The sequence below is a fragment of the Calliphora vicina genome, chromosome 4, assembly GCF_958450345.1.
Source record: "Calliphora vicina chromosome 4, idCalVici1.1, whole genome shotgun sequence".
In the NCBI taxonomy this organism is placed as follows: Eukaryota; Metazoa; Arthropoda; class Insecta; order Diptera; family Calliphoridae; genus Calliphora; species Calliphora vicina.
In genome coordinates this window covers 16,912,797-16,932,039 of record NC_088783.1, presented here as the reverse complement: position 1 = coordinate 16,932,039, position 19,243 = coordinate 16,912,797, and the positions used below count along the sequence as shown (strand labels likewise).

The 19,243-nt window shown below is 34.0% G+C and overlaps 1 protein-coding gene across 1 annotated transcript in view; it reads right to left on the bottom strand.

Annotated features, from left to right (window-relative positions):
* Window positions 1–1,616: 1,616 nt before the first annotated feature.
* The window catches only part of LOC135957141 (titin), a 107,867-nt gene continuing 90,240 nt past the window's right edge, over window positions 1,617–19,243 (bottom strand). Inside the window, exons 13-18 of the mRNA XM_065507826.1 lie at window positions 13,172–19,174; window positions 8,754–8,843; window positions 7,124–7,220; window positions 3,505–3,667; window positions 2,842–2,993; window positions 1,617–1,900 (exon numbers count right to left, since the gene is read on the bottom strand). Of these exons, the coding sequence (XP_065363898.1) occupies window positions 1,777–1,900; window positions 2,842–2,993; window positions 3,505–3,667; window positions 7,124–7,220; window positions 8,754–8,843; window positions 13,172–19,174 (6,629 nt within the window). The 3' untranslated portion in view covers window positions 1,617–1,776. The remainder of the gene's footprint in view (window positions 1,901–2,841; window positions 2,994–3,504; window positions 3,668–7,123; window positions 7,221–8,753; window positions 8,844–13,171; window positions 19,175–19,243) is intronic.

The window sequence follows — 19,243 nt, the reverse complement described above, 5'->3', positions numbered from 1 at the left end:
AATCAACTTTCCATAACCGCCAAATATCTTACATACGTGATTCATACATCAATATCTCCGGAATTCTTCCGTCTCGTTTGCTATTTAAAATCGAGGACAACCTCGATTTTTAACCTATTTTTGACCTATATCTGGATTACTAAGTCATTAATATAGACAATATGGATATCTAACGATAGATATTTCAAAGACCTTTGCAACGACGTATATAAGACCATAGTAAGTTGGACCTACAATGGGTCAAAATCGGAAAAATATTTTTTAACCCGAATTTTTTTTCGCTAAATATTAAAAAAATTCATAAACAAAAAAAATTCAAATTTAAAAAATTAAAAAGACAATTCGACAATTTTTTTTAAAAAAATAATTTTTTAATCTAAATTGCTTCAATTGCTTATCAAAATGTCAATAGATGACACTAAAAAATGTTTTAAAGATTCTAGAAAAGGTGGTTAGAAAAGTGACCACTAAACCGTAAAGAGTTAACTATTTTGACCTACTAATTGAATATTTCGACGAGTTTCAATGGTATTGTCAACCACTTAATATCGGCTAATAAGCTTTGTTCCATAGACAATTGGGATATTCACACGGTCTATTTGTCATAATGTCCTAATATATTATGATAGTTTAATCAAATTTTTGTTGTGTTTCAAACAAAAAAGTTCTAAACTAATATGACTATTTGAACTATGCATGTTTATTGTTTTGTCATAAAATAATACTTTTTTTTGTTTAAAACACAACAACAACTATTATAATACATTAGGACATTATGACAATATGACTAATAATAGCAGTCCATGTGGATACCCCAAACATGTATATGAAGTGAAAAAGTATTTCAAAGGCCTTTCTAACACGATTGTCTTGTCTTTCTCTGTGTATTTTCTCTTTTGAAATAAAACACTTGAGTTTTTTTTTATTTTTCTCTTTGAATGTTAATAATTTTTTGTTTTATTTATTTTTCACTCTTATCGCAAAAGTTAGTCGAATATATAATTAATAATAATAATAATAAAAAAAATTGAGCTGCAATTCCTGGTTTGATTTTGGTTTTTGTTCAAAAAAAGGTTGCTTTTATAAATTTATCATATTAATTTTCTTTTTTTTTTACTTTAACAAAAACGTAACAAAAAATTAATAAAAAAAATAAAACTGACAAATTACAAAGATTCGTTTAAATGTATTCAAAAATAATATGAATTAAAAAATGTTAGTACATACTAGAAAATAATAATAATAATAAATTCATAGAAGAAAAAATCAAAAAATGAAAATAAAGTAAATGAGAAATACAAAACAAATTACATACAAATTAATAATTACACAATAATATTAATATGAGTATCTAAACAATAATAATAATAGAATCAAAGACAAGTTTCATTTATAACGTTTCTTTTTAAATCTTGAGATTTTTTTGTTAAATTATTATGTTGATTAAAAACGATTAACAACAATAAATTGAGAGTTTTATGTTTCAAAAACTTTACAAAACAAGAAAAGAATTTATGGTAAAAAAATATGTATGTATGAGCAACAAGTTTGAATAAAAATGTGGTAAATAAAGAAACAGTATAGTAGTAGTAAGTAGTTGGTTGGTAGTTTTTATATTTTTATTTAAATATAATTGATATTGCTTTGATTGCTTGATTAGTAAACACTTCGTTGAGGGATTTGATTGCGATTTTGGTTTGATTTGTTTTGATGATCGAGCTGTAGTTTGTTGGGTAAACGTAAAATTCGTTTAACAAAAAAATTAGTTTTTTTAGTTTATTGGCAATTGCGGAAACGACGATAGATGCTTTGTACGTAGACAAAAACACATTTCCAATCGGGCCGCTGCATCACAACCATATCTTCAACATCTAGTAAAGGGGCAATGCCGGCTTTCTCACTGTAAATGGAATAAAAATAAAGTGTTAAAAGTTTGAAAATTAAATTGAGTTTAGTTTCATAAAATTAACAGCAATTTGCAATTGTTTCTATTATTTGCTTATAAACCTTAACTTCGAAACAAATTATGATTGTACCATAGAGAAATACACTTAGGTTTTTGACAACTGAGAGTTTCCGATCTACATATGGGCAATTCCATATCATCGTACGTGACATTTCTACGCCTATAGAGTGGAATAGATTTTGCAAAAATAAGAGTATCTGAAAAATAATAATGGTCTTTATGTTCCATTCAGAGGGTAACTACTATATTTTAAAATAATAAAAAGTTCTTTTGAAATATTGTTGTCCAAAATATTGAGCGAAATAAGGGTATATCGTACGTGACATAAAACGGAACTCATGTAGAAATATTTTAATTTCTTACACTAAACGAAATATTTTGGCTTTACAATCCGTCATATTTAAATAAAAACAATCTTTGGATGATTTTATAATAAATAAAATTTAATATCGTACGTGACATACCGTACGTGACAGATTTTTCTCTTATAATAAAACAATATATATTCTGTAAATATATGTATACAAAAACTAAAAAAGTGAATAGAAAATATACATTCGGTTTGAATAAACAATTTGACAATAGCAAAAAAAACAATCAGAGTCAAATTCATTTCAAGGGTTTCTGTGTTTTCAGTCGTGGTAGCGATTCTCGTGGAATTGCCCATATGTGACCGGGACTACAGCGGATATTGATGTATCATTCATGTTTGTAAGGTATTTGGAGGCTTCGAAAAGCGGATTTCAACATACAGACGGACTTAATATCGACTAGGATATGGGAAATGAAAAATATATGAACAACTTTTATATCCACTTAACGCTCATGGCGAAGAGGGTATAAAAATAAATGTATAGTTAATATAAAATACTTACTCAGCCACTGTGAAAGCTAATTCGAAATTTTTTCTTCTATTTTTGGGGGTTAGTTGACTATAATCGAAGGCATCTGGCAAGAAATGATGTATTAGGGCACAAAACGCTAAACCATTGTTCCAGCTCGTACTAAAGTTAGTTATTTCGATGTTCTACAAAAATTCAAAAATAAAACAAATTATTGAGCATAAAAAATTTCCATAAAATTAAAGAAATTTTAAAGAAAAGCACTAAATAAAACAGACATGCAAAATAAAATTATATGAAAAATCTATGAAAAATACATAAAATAAAATAAAAAAATAATAATAAAAATTACAGCCATTAATAAATAAAAGCTAGAATTGAAATCCGCTTTGAAGGATCTTAAATTCTATAAAGTTATAAAGTTTACAGCCTGCATAATTCTGCAAAATTAAATAGCATTAAAATAAAAGGCCTTAATAATACAAAAATTAATTAATTCATTAAATTATTTTTTAAAAAAAAAGAAAAATCCATTAGTGGCTTAAATAAACTTGTATTTATTGTTTACAACATCAACGTTATTAATTTGTTTATTATATTTTATTGTAACAGAGTTAACCAGTGAGAAAAAAAAGGGTAGATATTTTATTTGTCTGTAGTTTTTTTTGTATTGTAGTTTGCTAGAACTCTGTATACCTCGTATTCCTGGGTTTTCGATTGACACCACTGTAGCAATTGTTCCTTGACAGTGGCCGCTTTAGCATTTAGGGCCGGATCGGTAAAACGGAATATCGGTTGATTACCGGACGAGGGTGAGGCAGTTGAGCCGCCTCCAGGTGTTGTCGGTGTTGTTGGAGATCTGAACAACAAATGATTAACATTTATTCTATAATTCTATTACTTTTGATAATTTTGATTTGATTGGATTGGTTTTTGTTTTTTTTTTTTGATTCAATTCATCATCTAAATTGTATTTTTGTTTAAAATTATTTTTGTTGATTGGTTAAACAATAAGAAGAAAAACTACTTATTTAATGTTGGTATATATGTATATGTTTGTACAAAATTTTTATATAAAGATTATTATAGAGTGTAAAACGTAATTATTTTACTAACTACTTAAGTGTGTATTACTCAAAATTAAAAATATTGTATATCGTTGAAAACGAATTTTATTTTAGAGTAGATCAGATCAGATGTCTTTGTTGTCTTCATGTACATACATACTTTTGAATTGGGATTTGGGAAATATCTTTTATTTTAATTTACAGAAATGTATTTAGAAAGAATAAAACGTCGTCTGACTGAATTATATATAATTTAAAATATGAATTGCAAACTATTATAGGTGAGGTTAAACACAAGAGATTTTAAACTAAATATAGATGTTCATGACAATGTTATTAAGATCTGGAAAGCAGCCAGATTGAGATCACCTGTTTATGCGAATGACAAGTATATATTGTCCCTTAAATGCATGGAGACTTAAGTTGATTATTTGAGGTATGAGTCAGCTAAAATAGGTCTTAGAATTATTTTGAAGCAGATCAATTACATAAAAATGTTTTAAGAGTGTCGTTGTCGTGACGTAATGGACTATAAGTTTAACAATAAAATATTCGAAAATCTGTTCAAGGATCCAAGTGCTTTCATAACTGTTAAAGGATTAACTATCAAATTGTCATCGCAGTATCACAAACATATATATGTTTACTGTAACCATATATATGGTTGAGACAATCATGTGAATCGTAAGTTAACCATATTATGGTTACCACAATCATGTAAATGGTTACTGTGACTATAATATAGTTAAAAAACTTGTAACAATATTGAAATGGTTACAGTAACCATGCCCAACTATATTTTTTCTCTGCGTGAAGGAGGTAAGTACTAGTTCCTAGAGATTATACTATCAGTATCCGTTATTAACTGACTAATCGAAGACGGGAATGGAAACCGATTCTGTTGGAGGTGGAGAATAGGATAAAATACTTCCAATATCTTTATTGAAGACATCGGATCATTTATTGTACAACACCTGGTGTAATAATTTGAATTTTTATGTCACCCTCAGTCAGACATCACTGCAAGATATCCCTGAACGTGTTGATTTGGACAGATTAAACATGCCTGAATTTGGATAGAAGTAGTATAAGGTCCATCACTGGTATGATTGCGAGTCATTGGCCTATTTAAGCCAGGACTAGTAGCTTGTACAATTTTACTCAAGCATATTCGAGCAAATATTTCTCTGGTCTTTTCTTATTATAGTCTGTTTGACAATATCGAAAGAAAGATTCTAAGCGGAAGAAAACTGATTCGTTCACATAAATATGAAGTTAGGGAAACCAAAATCAGTTTACTTTCGTTTAGAATGCGAATGACATCTTTCTTTCGTAATTTGCAGCAGTAATGATTTTTTGGTTCCGGAATGATCCGAATGATAAGATTGTCAACTTAGATATTTGCTGCATCAAGAAAAACTTTTGCATTTATACAATAACGCTGATAGTGACTGAAGAGCAGTTTCCAGTATTTACAAAATTTCCTCGAAGAAACATCTGTTTGATGAAACGAAGATAAATAACACAATCAAATTTTGTCAAAACAGTTCCTTCTAGTGTTTTATCAAACAGGCGAAACGATGTAAGAATTGGAAGAGTTTGGATGAGCTTAATGTTAGTGATATGAGGTTCCAATTAAATGTTGCAACTTGCTACACATCTTGTCAAATAATTGTTCTATTGTAATCTGGAGAAATGGGATTACAATGAGACTTTGTCAACAAGCCAACAAAGTTAGAGGAACTCAGGAGCAATACTGAACTGTCAACAACGTTAAAGCAACTCTGGAATATTATTGAATAATTTGTTAAATCTCTTGTGTTTAATTTATCGCTGGGGAAAATAGTAAAAAACTTACTATAAAGTTATAAACATATTATAAAACATTAAGGCTGTAGTACAGTAGTTTAGATTTGTTAAATAATAAACCAAATTAAGATAAACCCAGATTAAATGTTACCAGATTCAAATTCTTATTAATACAGACCAAAACCATTTGTTTTAGAATATGTACAATTGTATGTATAAAATGGTACCGTGAAATAGCTCCCAAATGAAATAACTCCCCACGAAAAGATGAAATAACACCCAACAAATTTTTCATACAACTTAGGACTTATTTCATTATGAAACAACTCCTAACGCATAGGAAGTTATTTCATAATTTTTTGTTGGGAGTTATTTAATAATGCAATAGTTCCCAATGAAACAACTCATTTTTGGGTTTTATTTCATTTTATTTTGGGAATTAGGAGTTATTTCACCGTATTGGGAGTTATTTCATTTTTGTTTGGTTCTGCTTTGCAAAAGCAGAACCCATAAATTTCAAAAACTGGCTTCACTCAGAAAATTTTTTTGTATTGCCGGCCTTTGGCCGGGCGCTAAGGTTTTCTCCTCTGGGGTGTATCAAAAACTAGCTTCGCTCAGAAAAGTTTTTTGCATTGCCGGCCTTTGTCAGGTTGCAACGATTTCTTAATCTGGTGCGAAATGAAAATCGGCTTTCTGAAATATTATAAAACCTTTCTGCAATGAAAGAAATCTTTTCTGAGCGAAGCCAGATTTTGATACACCCCGGAGGAGAAAACTTTAGAGTCCGGCCGAAGGGCGGCAATGCAAAAAACTTTTCAGAGCGAAGCCAGTTTTGATACACCCCAGAGGAGAAAACTTTAGCGCCCGGCTGAAGGCCTGCAATGCAAAAATCTTTTCTGAGTGAAGCCAGTTTTTGACACATCCCAGAGGAGTAAAACTTTGCGCTACGCCATATGCCTGCAATGCTTGCTTCGGATTGGGAATTATTTCATTTCTATTGGGATTTATTTCATTGGGAGTTATTTCGCTTTTTAGGGAGTAATATTTTTAAAATTATGAAACCGCCGATTATTGGAAGTAATTTCATTTTACCCTTTGGTAGTTATTTAATTTTTCAAGTTTGGGAATTATTTCATTTTTGATGGGAATTATTTCATAGGAAGTTATTTCATTGGGAGTTATTTCATTTGGGAGCTATTTCACGGTACCGTATAAAATATTTTGTTTTAATACAAGAATATAAATACCAAACACCTTGAGAATAATAAAGATATATTGATTGTATGTAGATAATAATACATAAGAGATATAATATGAGAAATATTTATAATAGTTTTGCTAGATATTTTTGGGAGTTGATTTCTTGTTGTTTTGTTTTATATATTTTTTTTTGATTGTTTTGTTGTAATAAATACAAAATTAATAAATTATTTTCTTACTTTGCAGATTGTTGTGAATTTTGTCTGTCAAGTTGTTTGAATTTGTTAAATGGTGAGACAGGCTTCGCTGCTGAACCAGTGACGGTGCGTGTAGTAACTGGAATTGGGAAATAAATTGGAATTAGTTAAAAGTTAAGGTAAATACATATTTGAAAATACTTAAACTTCAGATAAAATAATGTTAAACTCTGATTGAGAAAATTGAGAGAGTTTAAAAAAGTTTAAGCTACACTATAGGGAAATTTACCTTCCACTAAACTCGACTGATATAAAATTTACACCTTTAAATGAATGCCCCTAATATTTCTAAACAAAATGCCGACATTCCCAGCAGTTCTTGGTGACAGTCCCGAACTAGTGATTTTACTTATCAGTTAAGGTGACAACTAGTTACATAAGTAGTTACATGCATAGTTATTTTAGCACGTGCATGTCCTTATTGACCCTTTTTGATAACAATGAGAATTTCTGAAAGCTGGTGCAAAGTAGTCAACGCATTGAATTCACATACCGGTTACATAGAGTCAGTTACCTTACTAGCTACTTAACTTGTTACTTGATCAGCTACATAACTAGTTATTTTAACATGTACGGGTGCTAATTGGCCTCAAATAGTCAGTTAAAAAGACATCTCATAGACAGTCCAATAACCGATAACAAATCTAAACGTTTAAAGTGGCTACACTCTAGGTTACTTAGAGTCACTAAAGTGACATATACTCAGTATACTTAAGCAAAAAGAAAATAAACTGTATGAGAATTGTATCAACACAATTTGTATAAAACCAGTTTATATGAATTACTCACAAAAAATTGCAGTACGAAATAAAAGTTTAAAGTGACTACACTCTAGATTACTTAGAGACACTAAAGTGGCAATTGACTACACGCTAGATTACCTGGGATGTAAAAAGTAACCAATTGACTTCTATCTTCACTACAAAGAGCTTATGGATTCAGCCAAGTGATCAGTCATAATTGACAATTATTGTCTATAAGGGTTTCATTGACTATTTGCTTAACTGCTGGGTGAAATAAACGTTTAAAGTGACTACACTCTAGATTACTTAGAGTCACTAAAGTGACATATACTCAGTATTAGCAAAAAGAAAATAAGCTGTATGAGAATTATATCAACACAATTTGTACAAAACCAGTTTATATGAATTACTCACTGCAGTACGAAATAAACGTTTAAAGTGACTACACTCTAGATTACTTAGAGACACTAAAGTGGCAATTGACTACACGCTAGATTACCTGGGATGTATAAAGTAACCAATTGACTTCTATCTTCACTACAAAAAGCACATGTAGTCAGCCAAGTGATCAGTCATAAGAGACAATTATTGTCTATAAGGGTTTCATTGACTTGACTACTTGCTTAACTGCTGGGTGAAATAAACGTTTAAAGTGACTACACTCTAGATTACTTAGAGACACTATAGTGGCAATTGACTACACGCTAGATTACATGGGATGTATAAAGTAACCAATTGACTACTATCTTCACTACAAAGAGCACATGGAGTCAGCCAAGTGATCAGTCATAACTGACAATTATTGTCTATAAGGGATACATTGGCTACTTGCATAACTGCTGGGTGTTCTTTTTTTGAAAATTGCTTACCTTTCGTTGTGGTAGTTACAACTGCTCCATCTTTGTCTTTCGTTTCAGTTTTCTCGGTAGTCGATGTAGAAGATTTTTGTTGTTTTTGTTCTATAGAAAACAAAGGGAAAAATTTAAGAATAAAAAGCAAAAAAAATACATCAAATTGATTAAAATAAAGCCAAAAATAAAATAACGTAGAAAGGAAGAAAAACAATTGGCATGCAGCTTTTAATGCAATTTAAAAAGTACAAGTATTTTAAATGAAAGAATACTAGACATACAGACATACAATAAAAACTATAAACTAATTAAAAAATAATTAATTAATTATACATACATACAATATAAAACTCTAATATACACTACGTATATTATTTATTTACATACACTAAAATTTCTATACAAAAAAAAACTAACAAATGAATGCAAAAATTTATGTTTTTAGCAGAAAACGAAATAAAAAACGATTTTTAGTTAAAATAAAATGAGACAATTTGAAAATTTCAAAAAAAAAAAAATTGGCAAAAATATTCCATCCATTTTTTTCTTTCTTAAAATGATTTAAAGTTTTGATGAGCATGCACAAACATGAGTGGGTTGAATAAATGAAAATAATACAATATAACTTAAAGTATATAATAAAAACAATAATAAAAAAAACAAGGGACAAAAACACAGTTGATTTAATTTCTTATGAATAAAAAAAAAAAAAAAAAAAGAGAAACAAATCGTAAATTCCATGCTAAAGCTTCCGCAATATTTTGGGCAAAAAAAACATATAAAAAGAAATATTTACAATTTTCTTAAATCAGCAATTTACAAACAGCTGAAACACGGTCACAATTTCATGTTTTTTTTTAATAAATAAATTTTGTTGTTTTGGTAGTAGTAGGTGGCAGTTTTTTTTTTTGGTTTTGGGTTTAATTTGTTTGATTTATATGTACAAAAAAAGTTTACAGAAGGAGGGACATCATGATTGGATTTTATTATTAATTTTAAATGTTTTTCAAATTGTTTTGTTGAGTTTTTTTTTAATGTGGTCAGTAGCACTTGGTTTTAATTTTTATATGAAAAAAAAAGCTCGGTTTATGATTAATTTGAAAACGCAGCTGTATAAAAAAAAAAGTTTTTCAAAATCTTTAGGTTTGAAAGTGAATTTTTGTATTTATTTTTTAGTAAGTTTTTTAGCAAAAGTTTCTAATATTTCCTTAAAAGTTGAGAATTTACTAATTTAACTTTTTTTACACCAATTGTATAGTCATTTACACCAATTTAATAGTCATCATATTCGGCAATCGATTTAATGATAATCACAATTCTAAAGCCGCTAAATTCCTTGATTTTTGATTGCAATGATACAGGCTGAGAGCTGGTCCAAAGTAGTCAACGCATTTGATTCACATACTGGTTACATAGAGTCATTTACCTTACTAGGTACCTAACTGATTACTTGATCAGCTACATAACTAGTTATTTTAAAATTTACGGGTGCTAATTGACCTAAAATAGTCAGTTAAAAAGACATCTCATGGAAAGTGCAAAATAAACGTTTAAAGTGACAACACTCTAGATTACTTAGAGACTCTAACTCCATGGTAGGCGTTCATATTGTTCAGGTTACGATGATTTTCGTCAAACAACCCGAATGTGAACAAAAGAGCGTAATAGAGCGTAAAAATACACACAATTCATTCAGTTTCTTGATGTTGTTGTGAATATTTTATTTTTTACCCAAAAGAGCACACAAATTAAATGCCTCTTTTTGCCTACCAATGCTCTAAATAAACAATTGACTTCTCTCTTTACTACAAAGAGCACATGAGTATCAAATGACCCAAAATATATCAATTGGATGGAGTCAGCCAAGTGATAAGACATTCCAGTTGATGATCCATACGGGTGTAAATTTATAACACTTTGATCTTCTTGTACACTGAGGCGATCGTCACTTACTGTATTGCGCATGCTAACCAAAGATATTTGCTCTTTGGTTGTGGGGGGAAACAGTACGTTCTTTGTAAAGGATAAACAAATTCTGTATTGAAATCTGAGAGAAATGAGAGTGTCTGCTCATATCTCTCAGATTTGTATGGCCCTAGATCGGAAACTCTCCTGTCAAAGACCTAACTCAGTTGTCAAAAACCAAGTGGTAAAAAAAAACTATGTGAACATAAAAACAGCACTTGTAGGTGTGATTATTTGAGTAATTTTTATACTCTTCACCTTCGTGAGAAGTTTGTAATTTCCACAATATAATTTTCCGACCCTATAAAGTATATATATTCTGGATCCTTATAGATAGCGGAGTCGATTAAGCCATGTCCGTCTGTCTGTCTGTTGAAATCAATTTTCTGAAGACCCCAGATATCTACGGGATCCAAATCTTCAATAATTCTGTCAAAGAAGTTTTCTATTTAAAATCGTGAAAATCAATCCACAAATGGCAAGAGATATGAGGAAAAAACCAGGACAACCTCGATTTTTGAGCTATATCTGGATTACTAAGTCATTAATATAGACAATATAGATATTTCAAAGCCCTTTGCAACCATAGTAAGTTGGACCTACAATAGGTCAAATTCGGAAAAAATATTTTTTAAACCGAATTTTTTTCACCAAAAAAAAAAAAATTAAAATTTTTTTTTTTTAAATTTTAAAAAAAAATTTAAAATAACAATTCAAAAAAAATATTTTCCAAAAAATTAAAAAAACAACTTTGGAAAAAAAATAAATTTTGTTTACCTAAAAATATTTAAAATTTTGTATTTTGAAGTGTAATTTTTGGTGAAGGGTATATAAGATTGAGGAAACGAAATGTCTGACGAGTGCAAATTCACAGACAAAATCCTATTTTGATAGAAATTAAAAAAAAAAAATTTTAGCTTTTTTTGTTAAAAAAAAGTGCAACAAGTGCATTTTTTTTGCACTTTAAATGCAGTTATGACAAAACTGCTGACGACTGACAGAGAAACGATTCACAGAAGGATATCCACAAATGTCCTTATCCTCTATCCTTCACTTATGAATTAGCTAATCCCTCTAATGGATATATGTGTTCCTTTCAGAATCAGTGAACGATCCTTGATGGAATTCCATAGGAATCTTTTATCTTCAATTCTAAGGGTTTCAAAAAGGATCATATGGACTCCAATGAATTCATTTTACCTTCTCTCAATATGCTATAAAACTTTATAAAAAAAACTCACTCTAAATATAGAAGATCCAAAGTCAATCTAGGTAACTGATCTAAAATCGTAAGTGATTGAAAAACCTCCTTCAAAATGAAAATGAAAAATATCACTAAAATTATCCAGTTTATATCAATATCTTCTAAATTTAAATATGTGTATAAAAAATTAAATTCAAATACAAAAAAAAATTCACTTCAAACCTTTTGATTTGCAAAAAACCAAATTGTTAATAGAAACCAAAATTCAACAACGAACGATCAAGCAAATGAACAATTTTTAAAAAAAAAAAGAACGAGAGATTAACAAAAAATTATCAAAAACTTTTGAAATTTTTTCATCATGCTTCATTAAAAAGGCTTGGATTAGATTAAACGACGATAACATCAGGGTTTATGGCGATAGAACGAACGAACATTACTATTTTTCTATAATTTTCATTTATCAACTCACAAGTTATAGTTATAAAAACAGTGTTGCAATTGTTGTTTGTATTTTTGTATACAGTTGGTATTCTACACAGAGTTGCATTATTAATTCTGAAACGATTTTGAAAGGCGCGCTCACACACACATAGATAGACAGACTCGACGACAGTGCCAGCGATAAATGGTTGGTCGTTGTTGTTGATAGATATTCGTCCATTAATATTAAAATCTTGTTGATCACGGAGTTAGGGTGGTGGGGGACAGACTTTGTTTTGTTTAAGATGCTTGACGTTGTCATATTATGCTCAAGTTAAAGATTAGTTTCTTTTTCTTTACTTTTTTACAATGTAAAATTAAATTAAGGCCACAACAATAGTTTAGAACTTTAACAATAACAACATGAAGTCCCTCAACTTCCGTTTTAAAAGTTTTTGTTATTTTTTTCTTTTATTTTGTTTAATAAAGTCGTTAAATTTCTCTTTAGTCTTGTATTATAACGCACGCAGAAAGTAAATTTGTTTTGTTTAAATGAAGAAATAAAAAAAAAGAAAATTTTGTATAAAAACTATAACTAACTATACAGGGTTTTTAGAAGAAGAAACCAAAAAAATAGAGCATTTAATCATTATAAAATGATTGATAGACCTTAAGAAGAGTTGTTAGAGTAACTGAGTTTTCGATTTTAAAATAAACGCTGTGGAATGGCTGCTACTGCTGATGGTATTGTTTAGCTTTAAAGCCGGCTTTTAGATTTAGAGAGAGAGATGCCTTCTTTGTGTTATATTTACATGTGATTTTTGATCTTAGCGTTTTTACGAACCCATCATTAACTGTTCGAAAGCATCCTCCACATTGCTTTCATCCAACAGATTTAGGCTAGCTATGTGCGGCATAGTTGCACTGCGCTGCAGACCACCCGGCGCTATGGGCAGATTTGAACCCAAAGATTTGCGACTGGCAGCCGATACTTTTTCACTGGTTTTGGTGCGATTTATTACCGAGCGTTTGGTGGTCTGTTGTTCCACCACTGTTTCCTGTTGTGTGGGTGATTTTTGTCCCGAGAAATAGGCAGCCACTGTCTTTTGCTTCTCGCTGATATCGGTTTTAGTCATGGCAGCTTCGTACATTTTGGGTAAGGCTAAAGTGTGGCCCGATTTGGTACGTCTCAGTTCATTGGTGGGACTTTGATTGAATTTCGTTGTGTGGGTGGGTACGTGTTGTTTTTGCAGCATCATTATCTGATTCCACGAATCAGATTTACTCAATTTATTAGGTCTATTGGCTTGATGTTGCTCTTGAGCTGATGTAACACTTTCACTCTCCTGGTGTCGGTTCATGGATGTGAAGGCATGTACATTATTGAAGACAATATTTCTGGGTATATAGTCATCATCTGGCTGGGGTATGGCGGGAGTTTCCATTACGGTGGGCCTGGTGTTGTTGAAAATCTGTTGAGAGGTTTGCATCACAGTATGGTTGGAGGTGGAGTGTACATCTTTGCCTTGCATTTTCGAAGAATGTGTAGACGTAGATACAACAGATGTTGATGTAGTATTTGCACCGGGACTTTGGTAGGAATTGGGCATGTAGTGGTGTCTTTGAGGTGGCCCAAACTTCTTAAGTATGGGTTGATTTTCATCTTTGGGCAGAGAAGATTTCACAATGTCGGGTGTATTTTCAGGAGCGGAGGATTTGTACTCTTCACTGTGTTGCGTCTCAAAGCGCGCCTGTTTCTCCATTTGATAGTCTAGAGCATTTCCCAAACTCTTGCGGCGTATATCATTTGAAATTCGTTCGCGCTGTTGATCTAAACGGCTGATCATTTCCTGGGAAATATTTGAGTGTTGTGGATTTATAACAGTTTGCTCTACTTGTCCACTATGATGATCTTCACTTACTGTCTTACGTAAGCTGGCCAAAGATCGTTTCTCTTGTGTTGTCGTAGTTGTAGTTTTTGTTGTGGTTTTTGGGCTTTGTTTTGGATAATCTGTGGATTTTTGTGTTACTGGAGGCTTTTGCATTCTTTCTGGAGCTTGTTGTTGGATTGGTTGTTGCGTTTGTGCCCCATGTGATGACTTTGTGGTTTGCTTTTGATTTGTTGTACTTTGCATTTGTTGCAATTGCCTTTGAGATTTAGCTTCATACGATGATTTTGTTGTTGGCATTGAATTTTGTTGCTTTGTAGGAAGCTGTATTGGCACAGGTGCCTGCTGTTGAGCTGGCATTGAAAGCATCTGTCTTTGGGGTGGTGCGTCATATTGTGCAGCCATTTGCTGTTGAGTTGTCATTGACGGCATCGATCTTTGCGGTGGTGTTTCATATTGTGCAGCCATTTGCTGTTGAGCTGGCATCGATCTTTGAGGTGGTGTTTCATATTGTGCAGCTATTTGCTGTTGAGCAGGCATTGATCTTTGAGGTGGTGTTTCATACTGTGCAGCCATTTGCTGTTGAGTTGTCATTGACGGCATCGATCTTTGAGGTGGTGTTTCATATTGTGCAGCCATTTGCTGTTGAGCTGGCATCGATCTTTGAGGTGGTGTTTCATACTGTGCAGCCATTTGCTGTTGAGCAGGCATCGATCTTTGAGGTGGTGCTTCATATTGTGCTGCCGTCTTTATATAATCTGAGGGTGGTGGATTATAATTTAGATTTGGATTGACACTTGAATAACTTGTTACCACCTGGCTGCTAAGAGCTTGATAAGTTGGCTCTACCGGAGATGGTGGTACATTTTTGTTGGGATTCTGATATGGTGCCGGCATATTTTGATAATTGCTAGACTCATCTACCACAATGGGATTAGAGGTCCAACTAGTGTTGGGTGATGGTAAATTTTGACTATATGACATGGAAGCTGTGGTTGAGCTGCCAGTCGAATTTTCCGAAACATTACGTTGTCTTCGCAAGTCCAAACTCTTGGGTGGCATCATCTTGTTCTGGCCCAGCCGACTGAAGTCTTCATCGTCTGTGTTGTCTTCAATGGGGTACGTGACCACATAAGAGGTTTGTGTCTCACTGACGTATGGCTTGGGTGAAGGCTGTTGTATCGTTGTGGCCTTAAAGTTGCTTTGAGTTTTGTTCGTTGATCTATTTAGATTTTCCATACTCTTATACATGCCCAGTGGTTTGCGAGGGGCAGGTTGCGGATATGTGGGTGCGGTTGTTTGTTTATTGTTTTCATCGTTGTAGGTTGGCTTGCGATTTGCCTCAAATTTATTTATTTCGGGAAACAAAGGCTCAACAATGGGAGCCTGATAGGAGCGACCATCTGGTGAGAGGCATTGCTTTGGTGAGTTTATTGCTTCGGGACGCTTTGTCACAGGAGCCTTTGGTTTTGCCATGCCATTGGGATTTCCAATGCTCTTCATGGTACTCAGAAGATTTTTAGCAGCCCTTGAGTTCTTGCCAAACAACTCGTCATCGCTGACATGGCCCGTACGTCGACCCACCGTTACAGCAGTTTGACTTTGAGGCTTTCCCATTACCCGACTGACTGCATGGTATTCCAACAAATTATTATCGGAATCCAAGTCATCATCTGTGCAATCGGTTTGTGGCATAGTGTATATACTGGGACTGGTGGGTGCGCTATCGGCTGGACTTACCAAGTCAAATTGTCTGGGTAAACGTAGTTGCTGTTGTGGCGGAGTCTGTGGAGTTGTAGGACAATATAAGGGGTTGGATGAGGTTAACACCAAAGGCACTGCATGAGGATCGGTAAGAGAGTCTTCCCTTGATCTTTGGTATTCGTTGTCACTGGAGTTATTGACCACGGCTGAGGGTAGACAAGGATAACTTTGATATGTGGTTTTGGGCTTGAGATTGCTGTAAGTGAATGATATGTTCTGTGGCGGAGGCAAATGAGCCAAAGGATCTTGATGTGTCGGCATTTGTCTGACACTATAGGGATCACAAGTGTTGGGCAGGGAAGGACGTTTTCGAAAATCTTCTGAGAATTGATGGCTAGCGCCATTAGATGAACGTAATGAATTGTGCCGTTGTACAAAAGGTCCTGCACTGTGGATATTGTCATATTTAGAACGTTCCTCAAACCTGTTGGCTTTCGATTTGAAACCGCTGCTGTCCACGGTGGGTTTGGAAGCCCAAGGTAAAGCTATAGGCAATCTGGAAGAGGGTGGTGGTGAGGTTATAAACGAATTATCTGGCTTGCCATATTGACTGGGAGAAGTGGCGGTTAAGCTGTTGCCTTGTCCTCTAGGAGGGGTAGCATTGAGAGATTGCCAATTACTTGAGTTACGGGGTAATTGCGGTATAGGCTTGTAAATGGGCTTAGAGGGAGAATCCACATTATCAATGGGTCTAAATACCGATTGAGGAGCATGTTTGAATTCATTGATGGGTATGGGTTTGGGTACATTCATACTGGCAGCAGCTTGTTGTGCAGCTGCCAATTGTTCTTGTTCCCTTAAAATTGCTGCATGTTGGGCCGCCGCTATTTGATCTTGTTCCCTTCTTTGTCTTTCGAAATGCTCACGTTCTAGACGTTCCCTCTCCTGTCTTTCACGTTGTTGCCTTTGTCTTTCCAATTGATCACGTTCTCTGCGTTCGAACTCCAAACGTTCTCTCTCCAACTTTCTTCTACGTTCTTCGGTCTGGCGTTCGGCTTCTTGTTGCAATCTCATGGCGATTTGTTGATTTGTTATGTAATTAGCAGCCGGATTAGGAGCAGAATTGTTGACATTGGGTGGACTAAATAGTTTGCTGGATTGCTGGGGCTTTGCAGAGGATGATACATGATGAGGAGCCTGGGGTGGTTTGCCGGCTAAGCCTCCCTCAAAGGTACTCTTAATGGAGCCAAATTTATTAGTCCAGTTGGAAACAGAACGCGAGCTGGTCCAACCGAGACCAGGTTTGTCACTTTGCTTATTAATAAAGGCCAAAAATTTACGGTCATTTTCGGTTTTTGGCTCAAAAGGTGGCACAACATTTTGTACACGTTTCTTAACACTTACTTGCACAGCTCGTTTCAGACCCAAATGAGGACCCTTGTCTTCAGCATCCGAATCGGTATCGAATTCCGAATTATATTTGTGAGTTTTGGCCAAATCAATGGTATTGGCACGCTTCATTAAATGCTTTTTATTGGTAAACCTAGAAAACTTCGAACTATCATCGGGAGGAGTTGATTGTTTAACAGCTTGAGGGGATTCCTTAGGCTCTTCTGGCTGCCTATAAACTGTAGGATTTCCGAAAGTTACCGAATATTCTCCTGAAAGAGGTCGGCGCTTACCATTGTTAACCGTTAATCTGTCGGTATATGTTGTGTTGGCACCTGCATCTGTGGGTACGAATTGTTTGGGTCTTTGCAAAACTGGGGTAGACGTTTGCGTCAATATTGCTCCCGAGGAGGCATTTTTCTCCAAAGGATACCACTGAGGTGGTGTGTTATTGTGAACAGCATTTGCCTCTGGTGTGGTACTTTGAGAAATATTACCCATAATCAACATATCCTCCATGTAGCGTCTGGCATCTGCCAATTCTTCACGACTAACACCCACCGTATGACGATTTACGCGGTTTCTACGTTTGGCAAAACGAGAACGATTCGAACGATGGGCATCTGCCTCAGGCGAAGAAGTTTCACCATAGAGACCTTCGTTGCCGTCCAATTCCGACATGGCTGCAGCTATTTCAGCCAACTTTTCGGGTGATGTTAAACCGGCACGCAAACGTTCCACCAAAGCCAATAGGGCCTTACGCTTCTCAGTATCCACTGAAATGTCTTTGCCCTCCTTAAGGGAATTCTCCAAACGACTCAAAGCGCCGGTAACGTCTTCAATGATATTCGAATCACTTTGAATTTGTAATTGGTCACGCAGACCAGCCGCTATCAAGCGTAAATCTTCCCCACTCTCAGTACCAGAATCTTCTTTTTGAGGCACACCTAATCTATCTACTTGTCTAGGACTATCACTACTACCTACGGCTACGGAGTTACCACCTACACTACTACTACTAACATTATTACCATTATCTTGAGAATTAATATCTATGTTACTATTGTTGCTATGCGTTTGGCGAGAACTATTATTCTTAGTATTGGTTTTACTGCTAATTGAGGTAGAGTCTGCCCTGCCTGCAGTCTGTACAGTCACAATTGGATTTTGACTGGATGTTGGCGCAGTAGAGGTTGTTTTTTGTGTTTTATTATTGATATTATTATTATTATTATTGATATTTTTACTGTATGGAGCGTGCATGCTACTACTTTCACTACCGGTTGTTTTGCTATTGCTACTTGTTTGTGCCGACTTCAGTTTTTGGCTGTTTGTTGACTGATTGCTATGGCTGCTATTGCCTTCTTGTGGCATAGTTTGTGGCGTTTTTTGTTTATCATGCACCATGGGCTTTAAGGACTCACCCTTTTCAGAGCTATCGGTTGTATCGCCGTCTTTGCTGGATGCAGTTTCCTCTACAACTTCTTCCTCCTCAACTGTTTCGGTTACAGTTGCGGTTGCTGTTGTAGTTGTACTCTCCTCAATTTGCTCTGTATGGGTTTCCTGTTTAGTGCAGGTTACTTCTGATTTAGCAGTAACACTGGTTACAGACTTTTCTTCGGTCTTAGTTACCAGTGCTGCTTCAGAAGTTTGCTCTTGATCTTTTTGTGACTTTTCGACGACGACAGCGACTACTTTGTCGGTTTCGTTCTTATTATCATCAACATCTGATTCCGCTTCGCTATAGTCGGTGACTGTGACTTCTTCGATAATCTCCTCGTATTCGCTGGCACTACTCTCCTCTTCTGCCGGAACATTAGCTGCTGCTTTTGCTGTTACTTCGCCGTTAGGGCTTTGTTTTGTTTCTAAATGGGGGAGGGGAAATTCGATAAATGTGACTGTTTTTAAAAAAGACTTTATGAACAGAAGCAAAA